This window comes from Oryctolagus cuniculus, chromosome 10, assembly GCF_964237555.1.
Source record: "Oryctolagus cuniculus chromosome 10, mOryCun1.1, whole genome shotgun sequence".
NCBI classification, from domain to species: Eukaryota; Metazoa; Chordata; class Mammalia; order Lagomorpha; family Leporidae; genus Oryctolagus; species Oryctolagus cuniculus.
In genome coordinates this window covers 95,106,733-95,124,794 of record NC_091441.1, presented here as the reverse complement: position 1 = coordinate 95,124,794, position 18,062 = coordinate 95,106,733, and the positions used below count along the sequence as shown (strand labels likewise).

General features: G+C 44.9%; 1 protein-coding gene across 4 annotated transcripts in view; it reads left to right on the top strand.

Annotated features, from left to right (window-relative positions):
• CACNA2D3 (calcium voltage-gated channel auxiliary subunit alpha2delta 3) overlaps positions 1-18,062 on the top strand; it is an 879,489-nt gene that overhangs the window by 581,913 nt on the left and 279,514 nt on the right. For all 4 annotated transcript variants that reach the window (XM_051851530.2, XM_051851531.2, XM_051851529.2 and 1 more), the window contains exon 13: positions 2,304-2,437. In XM_051851530.2, the coding sequence (XP_051707490.1) occupies positions 2,304-2,437 (134 nt within the window). The remainder of the gene's footprint in view (positions 1-2,303; positions 2,438-18,062) is intronic.

The window sequence follows — 18,062 nt, the reverse complement described above, 5'->3', positions numbered from 1 at the left end:
TGCACTTTGCCACCTTCCCTACCATGCCTCCCAGTGTGGCCATGGAGGAGCCTTGCAGAGCAATGTACCAAATGGGTCTTGTACATGGTGCCTACCTTCTGGACAGGCATACACAGGTCCTGTTCCATGTCTTAAACTAGAAGAGGTGCTCACAGTCTGTTCCTTGGGGGTCCTGTTTCCCTTGGGATGGGTGAGGCTCTGGCCCTGTCCAGAAGGGTGGGGTGGGCAGGAGTGATAATGCATGCTAATTAGCACTGTGTGGAGCTGTCATCAGGAATCCAGAAGCCACATGGTCCCAACCTGTCTTACAGTTGGCACATCAAATTCAAACCAGCTGGCTTTTGTTTGGAAGTGCTTTGGGAGGGTCCCAGCCCTTTCCGGACAACAGAAGGGCCGGTGTTTCCTTACCCCAAGCCCTGTTTTAGACACTGACAGATTCTAGAAATGCTACAGCAAGTGCTGTGACAGATGTGGCTTCAAGGCACACACATTCTCTCTGATTTGTTTGACAGCTGGGGACTGATAGCTGCATAGTTCCATATTTAAAGGCGTGAGAAGGAAATGTGCATCTATGTCCATCTAGTGTCCCTCTGCTTAAAATCCTTTCGTGACAAGGGGTGCATCAACTTTGCATTTAGGATAAAGTCTCAACTCTCTCCTGAGTTCCAGTATGACATTCCCCTTCCTCATTCTCTGATCTTGTACCATCCCCCCACCCAGTTCCTTAACTCTAGCCATTCTGAGCTGTTTGAGTTATAAAAGGGACCTGATTCTAACTGTGAGTTTTCAACTACACTTGCTGCTTTGCTAGACACACTTTCAATCCCCTTCCTGTAGCTGAGTGCTCCTCATCCCTTGCCCAGGAGTCAAGTTTTCCCAGCTGGCCCTGCTGTGCACTTTAGTTGCTGTTGATTGCTCTGTTTGGGACTTGTGAGCTCTGCCAGGCCCCAGGAGGGCAGGGGCCTTACTTGTCTTGTCAACTCCTGCTTCTCAAGTGTAAGGCACTGAGGAAACTTTCCATAAATGCTTGAATGAAGGGCTGTCTCCCAGGGATCCAGATCTGCCTGTATCAAGTTGCCCTTTCCCCTCTAACATCTCCTAGCCCACAGCAAGGCCAGTGGGACCCTAAGCTGAACAGGACCTCAGCAGTGCCTTGGAACTCATGATCAAAGTGATGTGCACATCTTCATCCAGGAGGCAATAGCATAGTCAGAGCTTTCATTCCTACTTAGAAACCGTGTCTGCCCAGCAGATGTGAAAGGCAGGTCTAGGGACATCAGAGGATGAGCTGGAATTCCAGCCTCAAACATACACAGAGCAGAATTCTAAAGAAGAAAAGGCGCAGTTGGAAACTCATAAGCTTCGGTTCACCTTCTCTACTTGGCCCTTGATGCCTATAAAAACACGGGAAAATATATACCCTCAGTCTGCCTAAGTTGTCTTTAAAATGGGCACAGCATGGCCAGCGCTGTGGCTCACTAGGCTAATCCTCTGCCTGTGGCGCCGGCACCCCGGGTTCTAGTCCCTGTTAGGGCGCCAGATTCTGTCCCAGTTGCCCCTCTTCCAGGCCAGCTCTCTGCTGTGGCCCGGGAGTGCAGCAGAGGATGGCCCAGGTCCTTGGGCCCTGCACCCACATGGGAGACCAGGAGGAAGCACCTGGCTCCTGGCTTCAGATCGGTGCAGCGTGCTGGCTGTAGCAGCCATTTTGGGGGTGAACCAACAGAAAAAGGAAGACCTTTCTCTGTCTCTCTCTCTGTCTAACTCTGCCTGTCAAAAAAAAGGGGGGGGGGGCACAGAAACCCCTGCTTCATCATGCAGTTGGAAATCAATGAGGCAAGGCTTAGCAAGCATTCAGCACATTTTGTGGCATTTAGTAAACACCCAAAAGTAATCATAACAGTTACTATGATAAAAATGGAGTAGACTTTAAGGTGGCTAGGATATAGACTCATAAAGAGGAAAAAGAAGGTTAAAAAATAGCTTGTAGAAAGAACTCTCACTTCTGCTCGGGAGGACAAAGATGCAGCGATAGGGACATAGATGGTGCATCGGTGGGAAGCTATTCTAGAAATGGTTGACAAGGAATTCCTATGGGAGGTGGGTTTAGGGTCGATGATCATTTCATTCCCTGTGCGTGACTCTCTTTCCAACATGATCCTGTTCCTCTTGAAGTGGGTGATGGTGGAGAGGACAGCTAATGTTTGGGGGAGGAAGAAAAGGCAAGAAGGCCTGGCGCAGGCACGCTCCTTGGTTGCAGGCCTTCCTCCTGTTCTTAAACTCAGTCCTCTCTCGTGTTTCTGCAGGATTCTTCACGCAGATCTCCACGCTGGCGGATGTGCAGGAAAACGTCATGGAGTACCTCCACGTGCTCAGCCGGCCCAAAGTCATCGACCAGGAGCACGACGTGGTGTGGACGGAAGCGTACATCGACAGCACCGTGAGTCCACGGGGCCCCTGGGAAGGAGGCTGAGGGCTCATCCTTTTCATGCACTCATTCCAGAAAAGAACGTCGGTGTTACTCCACCTGCCTCATGGGGTCCGAGGGCAGCTTCCAGCCGTTTGTGCTGGAAGGGTGTCGAAAAATCCTGATGGCAGAGAATGTGACCTGAGCGGAACCTACTCAGCACGGATCACTCACCTTTGCCTTGTGTCTTCTCTTCCTCTCCCATGCATTGGAATCCTGCCATGCGGCATGCTGGGAAGAATGCTCCTAGATTCACTCCTCACCATGTGTGAGGCCCAGCGCTGCAGGTGAAGCTTCAGGTCTCAGTGGAGAATGTGACCGAGGCTCAGCTCTGACGGTGAATTGGTGAATCGGAGGCACCCCAGAGGCTCCGGTTGCCTGTTCTTCCCATGGACAAGGAGAACTGGCTTGCGTCGCGGTAGCTTCACAAGCCAGGGGTTGAACTCTGGCCATGGGCTCATTCTCTAGCTGAATTCCAGGCAAGACGATTCTGATGCTGAATGAGCTTAAAAGGAGGGCCTTTGCCAATCATCAAGTGATGGCTCAATGGCCGGGGTTCTTGGGTAATTTCAGGGTGATTTTTCATCATGCTAATGTGTCTGAGGGGAGTGGCGTTTTCCATTGATTGATTGTAGCTGTTCTCACAGGGCCCCTCTCCGGTCATTTGTGCTGGGATTAACCTCCCATTAATCACTGCAGCCCAGCCACAGCTGTCCTCGGGAGGGATCTCCAGGACTGTCAGGAGCTGGCTTTGCTCTCTGTGGGCACTCTCATTCCTGCTGCATTTCTGGCAGCTGTGGGCAAGCGCAAGGTGCAACCCGTTTTGGAGGGACATCATGACACAGGCCAGGTCACAGCGGCTTGCAGGCTTCGGCCTGAAGACGCACGGTGGGGCTGACTGGAAATATGAACATGTCTCCTGGTCCAGAAGGGGTGTTTCTTTCCAAAGAAAAGGCATCCTGAACACAGATGGAGGCCCAGCTGAGAAGTCCCTTTCGGATGCTGGGGAATCCCTGTGAGTCAGAGTCTGCCCCAGGTTTGGCTTTGTATCCTGAAAACAAAATCGCTGAGCGGCCCCGTGTACACCAGCCCCATATTGCAACAGTACCAATAGTGACAACAACGGCTTCCCCATCCCTTCGCCATCCAGGCAGGGAGAGGAGGAGCGGAGAAGAGTAAGGTCCTGGTGTTGAAGTAACCAAATTGCCCACTGGTTTTATGGGCAGACTCTAAGCAGCCAGTTTGATCAGTCATTTTTGTTTGTTTAAATTGGTGAAACAAAAGCAATAGAAGACAGCATCTCTGTTGTGGTCCTGGCCTCCAGATAGATGGATCATAGGTCATGGAATAGAAGGTACAAAAACCAACCCCACTACACATGGGGATTGGGAATGCAGCAGGGACGGCCTCTCAAATCAGTGGGGCTAGGTGAGCTTTTGTGAAATAATAAATGCTTTTTTGAAGCTATTTAGCCTTTTAGAGAAAGATTGAATTCAGTTCAATCTTCACATTCTATGCAAAGAGAAATCCAAATGGATCAGAGAAAAAAATTAAATCATACAAGTGCTGGATGAAAACCTGGGTGAACTGCGCTATATTTTCCTCAGTTCAGGAAGAGACTTTCTAACAATGGCCCCAGTATCCAGATACAAGGCAGAGAAAGAGTAAGTTTGACTTCTTAAAATAAGAAGTTTACAGAAAACAAGTTTTGCAAGTCAAAACACACTGAAAGAAAGGACAAAAGGCAAACGATAAAATGGGAGAAAATGTTTTCAACATATAGGACATATGGAGAATTAATAATCCTAAATTATAAAAGGCTTTTAAAAATTGAGGGGAAGTCCCAGGGATGACACTGTGGCATAGCGGGTAAAGCTGCTACCTGTGTTGCCTGAGCCCATAAGGGTGCTGGTTCATGTCCCAGTTGCTCCACTTCCCCTGGAAATGTGCCTGGGAAAGCAGCAAAGGAAAGCCCAAGTGCTTGGGCTCTGCACCCATGTGAGACACTCAGAGGAAGCTCCTGGCTCCTGGCTCCTGGCTCCTGGCTCCTGGCTTCGACCTGGCTCAGCCTGAGTGGTTGCAGCCACTGGGGGAGTGAACCAGCAGATGGATGATCTCGCTCTCTCCCCTTCTCTCTCTTTCTCTCTGAGAATCTGTCTTTTAGACTTTCATAGAGATAGATAAATCTTCTAAAAAAAATCAAGTAGAAATCCCTAAATTCCTATCAGGGCAAAAAAAAAAAAAAATCAGAAGACTTGAGTAGATAATTCACAAAAAATTATGAAAATGGATTTTAAATATGTAAAATGTGCTACCGCACTCATAACAAGAACAGTGCAAATCAAATTGTAGAAAGACACCATTTCTCACCCCTACAACTGGTAGAAACTGAAAGCTTCACTGCCAGTCTGCTGGCGAGGCTGTGGGGAAAAGGCCCCTCCCTCGTACTCCTTGTAAGAGTACAGAACAGGCAGTCACTAAGGAAAGAAATCTGCATATACCCTTTGACCCCTCAGCTCCATTTCTGGGTTGAAGATGAACCTCCAACAATCCAAAAATACACTTCACTGCAGAATCGCTTGCGATTTCAAATTACTGGAAGTTGTCCAAATGCTCAAACACAAAAGATGGATAGGACAAACTATGCTATAAACATCTGATGCAGGCAGTGTTATGCAGGAATGAGGTCCCACTATGTTCCTAAATCTGTATATATGAAATATATCAGACTTGTATGACTTAAATAAAATTAAAAAAAAAAAAAGGGAAGAAGATGATCTCTTTTGGCAGATAGGAAATGATGTCCAGGATACACTGCAGAATAAAATCAGCATTATGAAGGAGTATATATAGCATGCAACCTTTGTGTAATAAGAGAAAATAAAATATACATATATCTGATTACTCTTACAAAAAGAAACGCAGGATAAATCGGACACCAGCAGAATTGGTGTGAGTGCAGAGGAGAAAGGATTGGATAGAGGGTGGCTCACCTGTTTACCTTTTTGCATGGTTGGACTGTTGAAAGCATGTTAGTGTTTTGTGTACAGAAAAAAATTAAAATTACCTCAACAAGAATGAGGGACAAACTAAAAGTGAGTGCAAACGGAAGCAAATGAATCAACTGTACTTGAAATGAATAGCAAGGGAGAGTTAAAAACCTTTGAACTTATGTTTGGCAGAGTAGGAATATACAATAGTAAAAATTCAACACAATACTTCCACTACCTCCCCCTATACTATGGAGAAAAAAAGAGAACTGCAAGTGGTTTTAAACTCTTTCTGGTGTCCTTCTGTAATATTGTGGATAGAGCATTCTGGATTGTTAAGATTGAAGATGTGTAACTGGATTCAAACAAAGCAGATACCTGTGGGACTGAAGGTATCACAAGGAAATCCTAACTCTGTTCATTCAAAGTGGCGAGAAGCCATTGTACCCAGTTAGCACTGAACCCACCCAGGACCCAGATGCTGCCTTCTCAGAACCACTCCCTGTTACAAAGAACCTGAGATCTAGAGGGAAATTTCTAATTCCAGGGCTCAGGTACTGCCCTACCAAAAAAACAAAACAAACAAACAAACAAAACAACTTGCTCAAATTGGGACAATGTATTATATAGCCTGTTGAATAAAATGGAAATCCACATGTCCTTATTGATAATTAACAGTTAAATCTCAAACAGATGGGAAGGAATACAGTGTATAAGGAATCTTCAGAAAGTTCAGTGAAAATGTGTGTTATATCAAAAGTATGCATGCGTCTCAAAATTTATGTACCAAAAGAAACATCTTTTGGTTTGATCTTCCCATGAACCTTTCAGAGAGTACTCTGACATAGGAGAAGGCTGACTGGTAAATGTGCACAGGGCGATGGAGTCAGAATCACCATTCTTTCTATGTATAGAAAGAACGTGTAAGGAGAAGGACTATCCGTCACTACGTAAGTGCTTCTACCCAGGAACTTCCGACAGCAGAGGCGAGGTCCATGGTGTAGAGGCAGAAGAAATATCTTGAAGTTTTGTACTTTATCTTACACATTCTCATGAAATGTATGCCCTGTGTCCTAATCATTTCCACTTTACTTTTAAATAAAATACTGTGTTCAGGGGCTTATTATTGAGTAAAATTGGTTCGCCAAGGTGACAGAGCTCATTTGCTCCACTGCCTCAAGAACTCTTTGAGGTGCACAAAACTAAAGCACCAGAATTTGGCTGTCCCTGAAATGATGGATTAGCGTGGACACCATGCCTTCTAAGCCTCTGTTGTATCTTTGCAAATAAGCCTGATGAATACATTCTCTGGTCCAGTGTTCCAAGGGCTCCTTCTCATCTCAGTGGTGTTGAGAAACCTGTTAGGCAAACCAGTGAGGACCTTGGGGATTTGTCTTGGCACAGGTTAGCTGGAGCTCACAAGGTGCAACTAAGTGTTGGCTGCACTGTAGGTCTCATCTGCAGCTCAAGAACTCGAGGTCCTCTTCCAAGTTCATTCAACTTGTTGGCAGAATTCAGTTCCTTGTGATTTAGGCCTGGGATCTCTGTCTGCAGGCTGGCTAGGGAGTGCTGTCAGCTCTTCGAGGCCACCCACTGTGTCCTGCCCCATTGCCCCTGCAGGAAATCACATAATGCTGTCTGCCTCCTTCCAGCCAGCAAGCATGCATCTGTCTGGTGCTTCACCTTCTCAGACTAGGTCTGGCCCACCCAGGCTAATCTCTCCAAGTCAGTTGATTAGTAATCTCATCATCAGAAGAATTCCCCATTTTGGTCAGACTAAAAGAGAGAGGATTGTAGGGAAATTTAGGGGTTGAGGCCAAAGTCTTTATAGAATCCTGCCTATGGCAGCAGCTTCCATGACTTCTGATTTGAGAGGGAAAGATAATGACAGAAGGAAAGGCAACTGTGCCTCCTCCTGAATGTTTGGGGCAGCCATGTGCGTTGTTCCTTAGCATGTCTCTGCTCACCCTTAAAGTTTCTAGGAACCTTGTTCTCTTTGTTACACTGTCTGAAAGTGGCTTTGGCTCCCTTAGAAATCAAAAGACCTGTGACCCTGCTGACTTGCACCACTTCTACCAAATGCTAAGGAATTAGCATTTGTTGACATCTATCAAATGCAAACACTTGCTCCCACAAGTCTGCTTTATATGGTCTTAAGTCTCCTTTCTTATTAATTATCTGGGTAGTTCAGGCAAAAGGAATTCTGCTTGCTTGACTCATTGGTTATTATGTCTGAAAACCCAGCAGCAACAAATATATAATTAATTTAATACTTAAATGTAGAGCTTAAAATGACCTCTGCATATGAGGCTTTCTTTTTTCTTAATTGCACGTTGATTCATACAATTCTGGGTCTGGACAAGTTCAAGTTTATCTGTAAAAGAAGCTGAGTTTGGGTTCATGCACATGAGATCCCAGGGTTGCATCTAATCCCAAATCAGAGATTGGCAAAACTTCCTTTCAGGGCCCATCCTCCTTGCCTGTTGCTACCAGTCTGGGTAACTATTCTGTTTCCTGCTTGGCTGTTCTATTCAATTTGCTTTCCTGGTTGAAGACCAAATAAATGAATTAATGTTAACAACATTAATTATGCTTAATCTAATAAGATCTCATGTACAATTTGACAAAACAGCAAACATCAGAATTGTGAATTTCATAGGCTTCTCATCTGAGTACAAGTCATGCATAGTCATTATCTCTTAGGTGCAGAGCAGAAACCATCATTAACAATGGAATTTGTTCCATTTTGTAAGCAAATGACTTGTGCTTTGCAGTTGGGTCTTAATCAGCTGGGGAATGCTACCCAACTTGCTGTGTAGGGTAGAGCCAGCATCAAACCCGGGAGGCATCTGCATGCAGGATCAGCCTCTCTAGAGGAGGCTGCACACACCACAGTGGCACACAGAAGGGAAGCAAAGAAATCTTCTAGAAACAGTGGGAATGTGACCATTTAAAATAATGAGAATTCATTGCCAAGCCCTCATGCCCCTCCCATTTGCTGGTAATGCAGTTCAGTAGGCAATTTGTAGGAACTTTCAATCCAATTTAGTTGCATTTGCAAACTGGACGTGGATCCCTCCTCCTCACCCCCTACCAAGTCCAACTTGGAGAAAATGCTTTACATTTGATAAATTGCACATTTGTTTCAGTTGCCCATCTAGGAATGGCACCTAGGCCATTTAGGAGTCGTTTGGGTGATTGCTTTAAGCTACAACCTCTTACCGCCTAGAAGCAATTACTCAGGGGGGTTGAAATCTGCAGTGAGGAAGTTGTTGGAGCTTGGAAACGGAATTTACAGTGTTTTCGCAGGACACCGCTGCATATCAAAGGAGTTCACATCGTCAAAACAAAAGGATACACATGTAAAGAGAAACATAAACCATCCTGCTGGGTTGTGGAACAGAGAATGCCATCTGCATTACATGGCATGGAAGAAACTGATGACATTGAGACCTCTATTTCATAGCAGATGGGTTCATTAAATTTAATAGCCCCCAGAGCCTTTAGAAACCGTGTTAAAAACATGTGGAGCATGCTGTGACACTTCACTTCTGGCCCTGCAGTCATTATAACTCTGACACACACTATAAATATTACAGTACTTTATTTCCATTGAAACAGATTACTGTTATAATTGTTTTTTTGCCCAGAGATGTTGATGTTAAAAATATGAGTACATTCTTGATTTTTGGTATCACTTAGGTCCATCCAAATGTATTCCTCTTCCATTTGGTTCTAGATTTCTTTATTAAATTGTTGGTTTGTTTGTGAGGATAACTGTTTTCCCTTTGAATTAATGGTATAAAACTGAATTCATGGTATCACATTATTTATCTTCAGAAAAGGTGTTCTAACATTCTATGTGGATGACTGTCAACTAATAGAAAATCTTAGGGCTGAAAAAGAACAATAGGTATTGTTATTTTTGCTTTTATGGTTTAGTGATTTGCAGTGGTCTATAATGACAAAAACCTGTTTCCTCTGCCACATATTAATGGATAAGTCCATTAAGACTGAGTAATTATATAGCAAAATGGATTATTCTGCACTCTTTTTATAAGTGCTAGTTCTCAACTTGAGTAGCAAAGGTCAGAAAGGGAATGTATTGACTTGTAGAACCAGGAGATCTAAATGGATACTTCAAAATACTTGTAGAAAAATGGAATTAAAAAATTAGTTTATTGGGACAGGCATTTGGCATAGCAGGTAAGATTCTGCTTGGGATATCTGCATTTCATGTCAGAGTGCCTGGGTTTAAGTTCCAGCACTGCTTCCAATTCTAGCTTCTTGCCAATGTACACCCTGGGAGGCAGCAGGTATTGGCTCAAGTAGTTGGGTCCTTGCCACCCACCTGGGAAAACTAGGTTGAGTTCTAGACTCTTGGCATTGGTCTGGCTTAGCTCCAGCTATTGAGGGTATTAGAGGAATGCATCTCTTTGTGTCTTCCTCTGCCTTACAAATGAAAATAAGTAATTTTAAAAAATCTTTTGGTACAGAAACTTTTGAAATCTGTGCATAATTTTTTTCATAATCCACATGTTCCATGAACTTTTGAAAAGGCTTAACTGTTTTGTCTTGAGGCAAAACTCAGAATTTCTCCCTATGTTAGATAAGCATGTTTGGGTCAGAGCCTCATACTGAGGGATGAGATGGAGCTATCAGTTAATGGCCCACATCTCACAGAATGGGAAGAATGCAGTCCCAAAGGAAATCAATAGTGAGAGGTACTGGAGTCCCACACAGAATTTTCCTGTAGAAGCCAAAACTAATCCATGCCCAAGACCATGTATCGTCACTGTGGGATTTATGGTGGTACCATGACCCTTTATCCAGCCAAATGTTTCTGTAGATCTTTGATATATGGAACATATGGCAGCAGATCTGCTTTTGTAGATACTGGGGAGAAAGTCCATGGAACACCTCTTGAATACCGCTGATTTGAAGTCCTGCTTGCTCCTTCCCGGCACTGCTGAGCCTAGGGAGAATCCTAAGTCATCCTGTATCAACCTTTGAGAATGACAGGAGGAATTCTGTGCTCTGGATCCTCTGTCGTACCCTTACATTTACAACCACCCTCCAGGTTGGGTCCTGTTAGGAAAGATGGCTCCAGGGATTGGGAGGTTGTCTCTTCAGCCATATTATACAGCCAAATTAGAAAAGCTAATGGAATGATAATATAAATATAATATCTCTGCTTTGTTTTTCTTCCTTATTTCAGGTAATCAAAAATGACTCACTGTACTTGTAGCACTTGTTAGAAAACATTGGCTCTAGGCGAGGGAACCCATTCCAGTTGTGAAAGGTTATTAGATGGATCTAAGGGCAGCATCCACACAATAAAAGCCACTGGGGACTAGGATACCTTCAAGAGCAATCCACCATTCTCTTTGTTCTTTCTTTATGGAGCCACACTCCCTCCTGTGTTTCTTTTCCTTAAATAATAATAATTTATAAAATCTTTTCTTAATATTCACTACAGACCAGTTCTCTTGTCCCACCCACAGTCATGAGTGAAACGTGGTTTCTTCCAAGTTCCAGCTTTATATGATATCCCAGCTCAAACCCAACAGAGATGAACTCAGTGTTTGCATATTTAAGTTTATATTTCCAAGAAAATCCCATGAACCACTCGAGCCCATGGTTCCATTGAGATCAGCTATGGCTCGCAAGATGTCATGGGCCAGAAACAGATCAGCCAGGGCCATGGATAGCAGATTGTGTAAGACAGAGGTGCAGTGAGAGGCTAAAGGAATTGGCCTTTCTAGACATCTTTCTGCAAGTCACAGCTCAGCTAGGCTGTCTTCTTTCCTGTGCTGTGAGCCTCAGGCTTAAGACTTCCTTTAACCCCTACTGCCCCAAGTGTACCCTACGACTTGCCCTATGCCTCCCACACCCACCCTTTCTCTTACATCCACCCTGCCCTGTCTTCTGGACCACCCCTGCTGGTGGCAGAAACCCACTTCTGAGAGCTGAAGGGGTATTTTGGCCACTACAACCAAATCTGTCCTGTTTTTTCCCCTTCATGGCCCAGATATTTGGGCAAGTTAGATTCTCAGAACTGATTCTCATGCTTTGACATGGTTTAGACTAAAATGAACACATTCCTCTTATTACCAGCATGAAGAACAATTAAAATAATCCCAGAGAATCAGCCTGTGGTTTGATATTAGCTGCCAGTTTCTCCTCTCTTGCTGTACACAGAATTTTCTCCATGTGAAAGATTTAATTCTTTCACTCTTATTCCATAAAAATTGATGTGCCAAATATCAATGTATTGTCTGTGGCCATGACTCAAAGACAGCATGGATGGGAATATTTCACCTGACTTGGGCTCTTAGCCTGCTTCTACTTATAAGAGGCAGATGGCCATTCTTTTGTCTCATCTTGCCTTCGTGGTCTTTCACACCTGCTTGTGAATGATAGAGCAACAGGGGGTTCTTCTAACCCTATTCTGCAGGTAATAGGCAGACCCAAGCACCATGCTCAGTGCCAGTTCCTGGGGGGAAACTCTCTTGTTCTGAACAAAGGAAAGCAAAGCAGAGGCAGTAGTTTATTCAGGCAAAAAGAACATTATATTTAATCAAAGAATCTGGAACGTCTACATATTTTCTGGTTGGTGGGAACAGCTATTAAACATGCTTGTCGTGGATTTATCTTCTGAAAGTGGCCCGAGATGAAGCAAGGGTGGAGTGCCCATGCCACAGTCTGATTTGCTCTCACTTTGTTTAGCTCAGCAAGTGCTTGTTTCCATGCAGAGGGTCCTTCCCTTGCCTCCCACATGCCGGGACACATCTTTTGTCACTAGATGCCCCGTGCAGCTTCAGGGGGAGGGACCAGTGTGCAGCACTGTCCTTGTGTCTCACAGTGGCAGGGTCATCATGTGGCCCAATCAGGTGATTTTTATTCTGTCTGATCCTGAAGAACAGTTGAGGATCCAGTTTGAAAGGTCTTCACAGATAGTTGAGTTATTTGAAAGGTCTTCACAGACAGTTGAGTTAATAAATTGCAGAATCTTAAGGTGTGTGGGAATACCGTTGATTGGCTCAGAACTCTCCAGGGAAGCCTAAATCCTGTGCGTTTGAAGCATTGGATATCCTGACTCCAGTTTACCTCCCAGTCTCCTCTTCCAACGTGGCCTTTTCCCACTCAGGGCTACCATCCAGCCATACCCTGCTAACACATGCAGACTCTAGAAGCGCCCTGGATGTTCTCTCATTGCCACAACATCCTCTCTGCAGGGAGTTAGGTCTTCCCGACACCCACCTGGAGGCCTGCAGGCTGTCCTGTGCTCTCAGTTTTATCCTTATCTCCTCTGCAAAGCCTCCCCTAACCTCCTTGGATGGAACTCCCAGTCTAGAGTGAGGCTTCCATGATATGTTTCCCCAACCTTTAGCATCATCAGAAATTTAAAGAGAGTGTCTGCAAAGCGCCACATGTTTTAGCTGTTAGGCGGGACTGGCATCATCACTGACATTTCATTGAGCCTGGTGGATAGTTGCTCAAGGTCTTTGTTGTTATACACATGATTGGTGGATTAATCTTCATCCCATATCTGGACTTCTCTCTTGGGTTCTTGACACCGCATTTGGCACATATTCTAAAAGGGACTGAATTCACGTGCCTCTGCTTTGGGGAGCTAGGATAATGGCACGCTAGATGGTTCATTATCAGCTATGACATTGTTAAAGTAAAATTAATGGTACTCTTGCCCACTCTTAGCATACAAGGGGATTTTTATAAAGAGTTTTTGGCACTGTTAGAATGATATCTTGCTGTTGGGTATTTAATGGGCATTCAGGGAATCCTTGAAAATAATCCCTAGCATTTGTTTTTGTCTTTTTTTAAGATTTATTTATTTATTTGGAAGTCAGAGAGAGGCAGAGGCATGGAGAGAGAGGGGGAGAGAGAGAGAGAGGGAGAGAGAGAGGTCGTCCATCCGCTGGTTCACTCCCCAGAAGGCCGCAATGGCCAGAGCTGCGGTGATCTGAAGCCAGAATCCAGGAGCTTTTTCCAGGTCTTCCATGCGGGTACAGGGGCCCAAGGACTTGGGCCATCTTCTACTGCTTTCTCAGGGCATAGCAGAGAGCTGGATAGGAAGTAGAGCAGCCAGGACTCGAACCATCGCCCATATGGGTTGATGGCACTACAGATAGCAGCTTTACCCACTACGCCACAGTGCCGGCCCTTTGCATTTGTTTTACATCTCCTGGCTTTCAATGCACTTTTCCATGTGTTGCCTCCAAATATCATACCCTGGTCAACAGAACCCCATCACTCCTAACCACTGTTCCTCACTCTCAGAACATCAGCTGCACTGGGCAGCTGGAAGTTGCTTGTACTTTCTCCCTCTCCTTCTGAGCTGGACGCTCTGCCCTCCTGCTCTGCTCCTCTAATGGTGTCCAGGAAAGGCTCTTTCCCATGTTCCGTGTCCCAGCTAAAATGCCACCCTTCCTGTGCCCCGGGCTTTCCATCTCAGCTGCCTTAGCTTTTTTATTTTGTTTTCATAGACATGATGTGTCGCTCCCCCTCTTCGCGGAGGAACGACACAGGACCCTGCACTGTTCTTTTGTCTGCTCGGCCCTCCCCAGGTTTGCTGCTGGTTCTTCCCGGGTTGGCTGCCGTCCCTCCACCTCCGTGGAGGGGCGGGCCCCCCTGCCACTTTCCCCACTTCCGCGGGGGAGCGGCACACCGCCGGCCGGCTCTCTCGGGGACTGCTCAGATGTTCCTCAGGTGTTCCTCTTAGATGTTCCTGGTGCATGTTGTCTCTCTCCTCCTTTATAGTCCTCTTCCACCAATCCCAACTCTGCTACCCACACGCCGAGTACACTGCTCTCCTTCAATCAGGAGCAGGATCAGCTCCTGCAGGTTACTGGTCAAACTGGAGGCAGCTGTGTAAAAGTTGTTTACTCCTCTCCCAGCGCCATATTGTGGGAGAGCAGATGCATAGAATAAGTCTTAATTCCAGTAACTTAGTCTAGTCCGAGTTGCTCCCCACAATGATGATCATTTATATTCATTCTGGTTAATTACTATGATTCCCCTCTCCCCTCACAATTCTCACAGTCTGTCTCACCAACAATAATGTAAGGACTGGAGCAAAGTCTGTATTGTGTCTCTGTAGATTTGTTCTGTGTCTTGTGCATAGTAGGTGCTCATTACTAACCCTGAAAAGCTAAGAAATCACATCACCAGTCTCCTTCTTACTACTCACTGCAGTGTGTGTCTCTCACTTTTATAGTATGCTTTCCCTAAAATGGTCAAATGGGGCCCTAGACATTAGAGAAGAAATGACAAAAAAAATGTGGCTACAATGTGGTCACTGGGGCTGAGATAGAGTTTAAAGTATTGTTCCCACAAAGCCTATGTCCTGTCTGTCTTTCTTTTTGAAAACCTGGCTGAATGGTAAGTTCAGGCCTAAAGCAAATGTTTTTTATGAATGCAGATTTCCTCTACTGAGTGGCGATCACTGATTTCAGGTAGAAAACCCAGGATGTTTCAAGGATACACCACATTTCTGCAGTGGTCTTCCTATGCATCTCGTTAAATGCAGTATGTTGGGAAAAGGGTTGATTGCTTAAGGCACATTGTTTATACTGTATTACTTGGGTCTGATGGAAAAGTTCCTAACAGTGGTTTTCTTGCTAAAGATATGGTTTATGGATGAAGTGTGGAATGTGATTTTTTTGGTGGGGCATCATCATAATCTAAATGGACTCCAAAGACACTTGATATTGGGAGAGGCCAGGGAAAAATACTCAGGTCCATGAAGCTTCCTTAGCATTAGCACTGGGTTCTCTATCAAAACATAAACGCTATCTGCTTTTAATTATCATCCTTATTCAGGCCAAGCTAATTTCTCTGGGCCAGACTAGAAAAGAAAGTTCCCAGAAAGTCTGATATCGTGATGGAATGGCAATGTGTTTCCTGAAGATGCTCAGAAATCCTTAATGAATTAGCATTTCAACTTCTGCAGCCAAATACTAGAGGAATGGGGTGGTGGGGGCGGATAGACTTTTGGCAGCTGGTTGCCATCTTAGCACTTGACGATCTGCTTCTCATTTAGTTTCCTGTCACATAAAAGCATGGAATTCTCAAGTTAAGAAACATTGATCACTGCATGACAATACATGTGTAACAGAACTCTCCTCTTAAAGTGAGATTACTGACTACTTTCTATTAAAATGTATGGGCCTTTTTACTTAGAAAGTACTGTGGTTTTGTTCAACATAAGTTATTTAAAGGTTAAAATAATCTTAACTAGTAATATTATTAAGAACAGGTTTTTCGACCAAATACAATTGAATGCAAACAAGAACAAACTTGGGACAGAAAATTTGTGGCTAGAAAGGCAGGAGTACATTGAGGGCTGTGCCTTGGCCACAATACACACATTCACAGCGGCCTTCGCTCTATTGGCAGAGACATACATTTTTGTAAGGTCTAGTGATTTCCCCAGACTTCATGGAATCTAGATCAAGTTTGTCAATTGCCTATTTCTCTTGGGATGATACTCCAAACAGGGCTGAGTTAGCAGCACTCAGCATACATGGACCGTATAGTCCTCTTATTGAACCTGGTTGCCCTTTCTCTGTCTGCAGCTGCTCTGTAAACAGAAGGGTCTGTCTTTGGCCACTATTGCTCTAAGAACACTTGTGGAACTGTTGTAGGGTTGCCTAGGTCATTGACCAGATACCTACTAAGCTGAGGGTCAGATGCAGCTTTCTACAATTAAATATGTAAGACAAGGTACTTATGAAGAAGCTCCCAGTTTTGGAGGTTCACAGTCCAAGATCATACTGTTCTTTTGGTTCAGCATCTGGTGGGAATGTTCTTACTGGAAGTGTCCTGAGGTAGCACAGAGCATAGGCAAAAGGGAGGATGTATCTTTCCCTGTCCTTACAAAGCCACCATGATTTGATCATGAAGGCTCCACCCTAATAACCTGATCCAATCCAATCACCTCCCAAAGGCCCCACTTCTAAGTAGCATAATGAGATTAAGTTTCTATCCTCATAGTATTATGAACCCAAGACTGTGGGGACCAAGCCTTTAACCTGTGGCCTTTGGGGGACACCCAAACTGTTATTCTCCCCATAGCCCTGGGCTGGGCACCAGGTGACATTGTTTTCACTTTTAGGAAGTACAGTTTCAGTCCCTGCACGGAACAGCCCAAGCCAGTCAGGCAATGTGTGGTTGTCACTGGTGTCCTGAAGCTTTTGGCAGCAGAGGGGGTACATTTTCCTTCACAATGTTGTTAGCAGGTAGTCGTGAAAACAAGCCTCAGGCCAGTTCTGCCTTGCCTGCTGACATTTGTCACCAAGCACACCCAAAAGCCAACTGTTCTGAGAGCTCAGAGGGCACACTCAGCAGCTGAAGGCAAGGCTGTTCACACATCAGATCTGTGCACTCTTCCTAAGGAGTCGGAGCACCCAGAGTCCTGATGTGAGTTCCAGCAGAGAAAGGCAAGGCCTCTGAGTAGATAAGACCATTGCAAAGAGTGCACATTTCAGTTCGACCAATAGAAGTTCATTTCTGATGCCCACTGTGGTGACTGACGAAACCTCTGGTGGTCATCAGAAACAAACAGCTGGAACACAGGTAGCCTTTTGCTTAAACACTGGCTGGACTGTTTATTCCTGATTAAGGCGATGGACCAAATGGGAGATAGGATTAAAGTTAGCATTCACATGTACATCACATCAAATCTGGGCGGCTTTCCACTGCAGATTACGCACCATGTAATGGTGCCCTAGTATATACTCTCAAGGCTTCTTTTTCATGAAGTGGGGAAAGGAATAGTGCTGATCTCATAGAGTTATGAAAAGAAAAATGTTGCTTAGCTCCATGCCAGGCATATGGCAAGTGCTTGGTAAATGCTAATCCTTATTATCTAGCAATTCAGGATAAAAGTAAAACTTATTTTTCCATACACAGAGTCTAGGGGAATGAATTTTGTTTTCCTCTTATTTTGAACTTATTAAATTCTTTTTTAAAAAATTAATTAATTTATTTAAAAGAGCAATAGAGGGAGGGAGGGAGAAAAAGAAAAGGAAGGGGTGAGAGAGAGAGAGAGTGCTTCCATCCACTGGTTCACTTCCCAAGTGGTCCTAATTGCTAGGTCTGGATCAGGGCAGTGCCGGGAACCAGGAATCCATCCAGGACTTCCACATGGTGGTCAGGGGCCCAAGCACTTGGGCCATTACCATTGTCTCCCCAGGTACGTTAGCAGGAGGCTGGATCTGAAGTGGAACACTTCAGGCTCGAACCTGCCCTCAGGAACTGGCACTGAGGTCTGGGGTGCACGTGTCACAGGTGGCAGCTTAACCCACTGTGCCTGCACACCAGCTCCAAGCTTGCCACGTTCTGGCACTTTCCAAAAGAAAAGGGGAAAGGTGGGCCATGTGTGCCTCTTTCTTTCTTCCCAGCAGGAATGGATCCAGAGTTGCTGTTACTCTTTATAGGCAAGGCCACTGCTTGGGATTGATGTGTCCAACCTGTTCTGCATGGGAGTTCATGCGATGCTTGAGATAAAAATTAAAGCCATATTCTATGGGTGCCATTGTCCCCTCACTGTCTCAGAAATTTTTATGGCTGTCGTATTTCAAAAC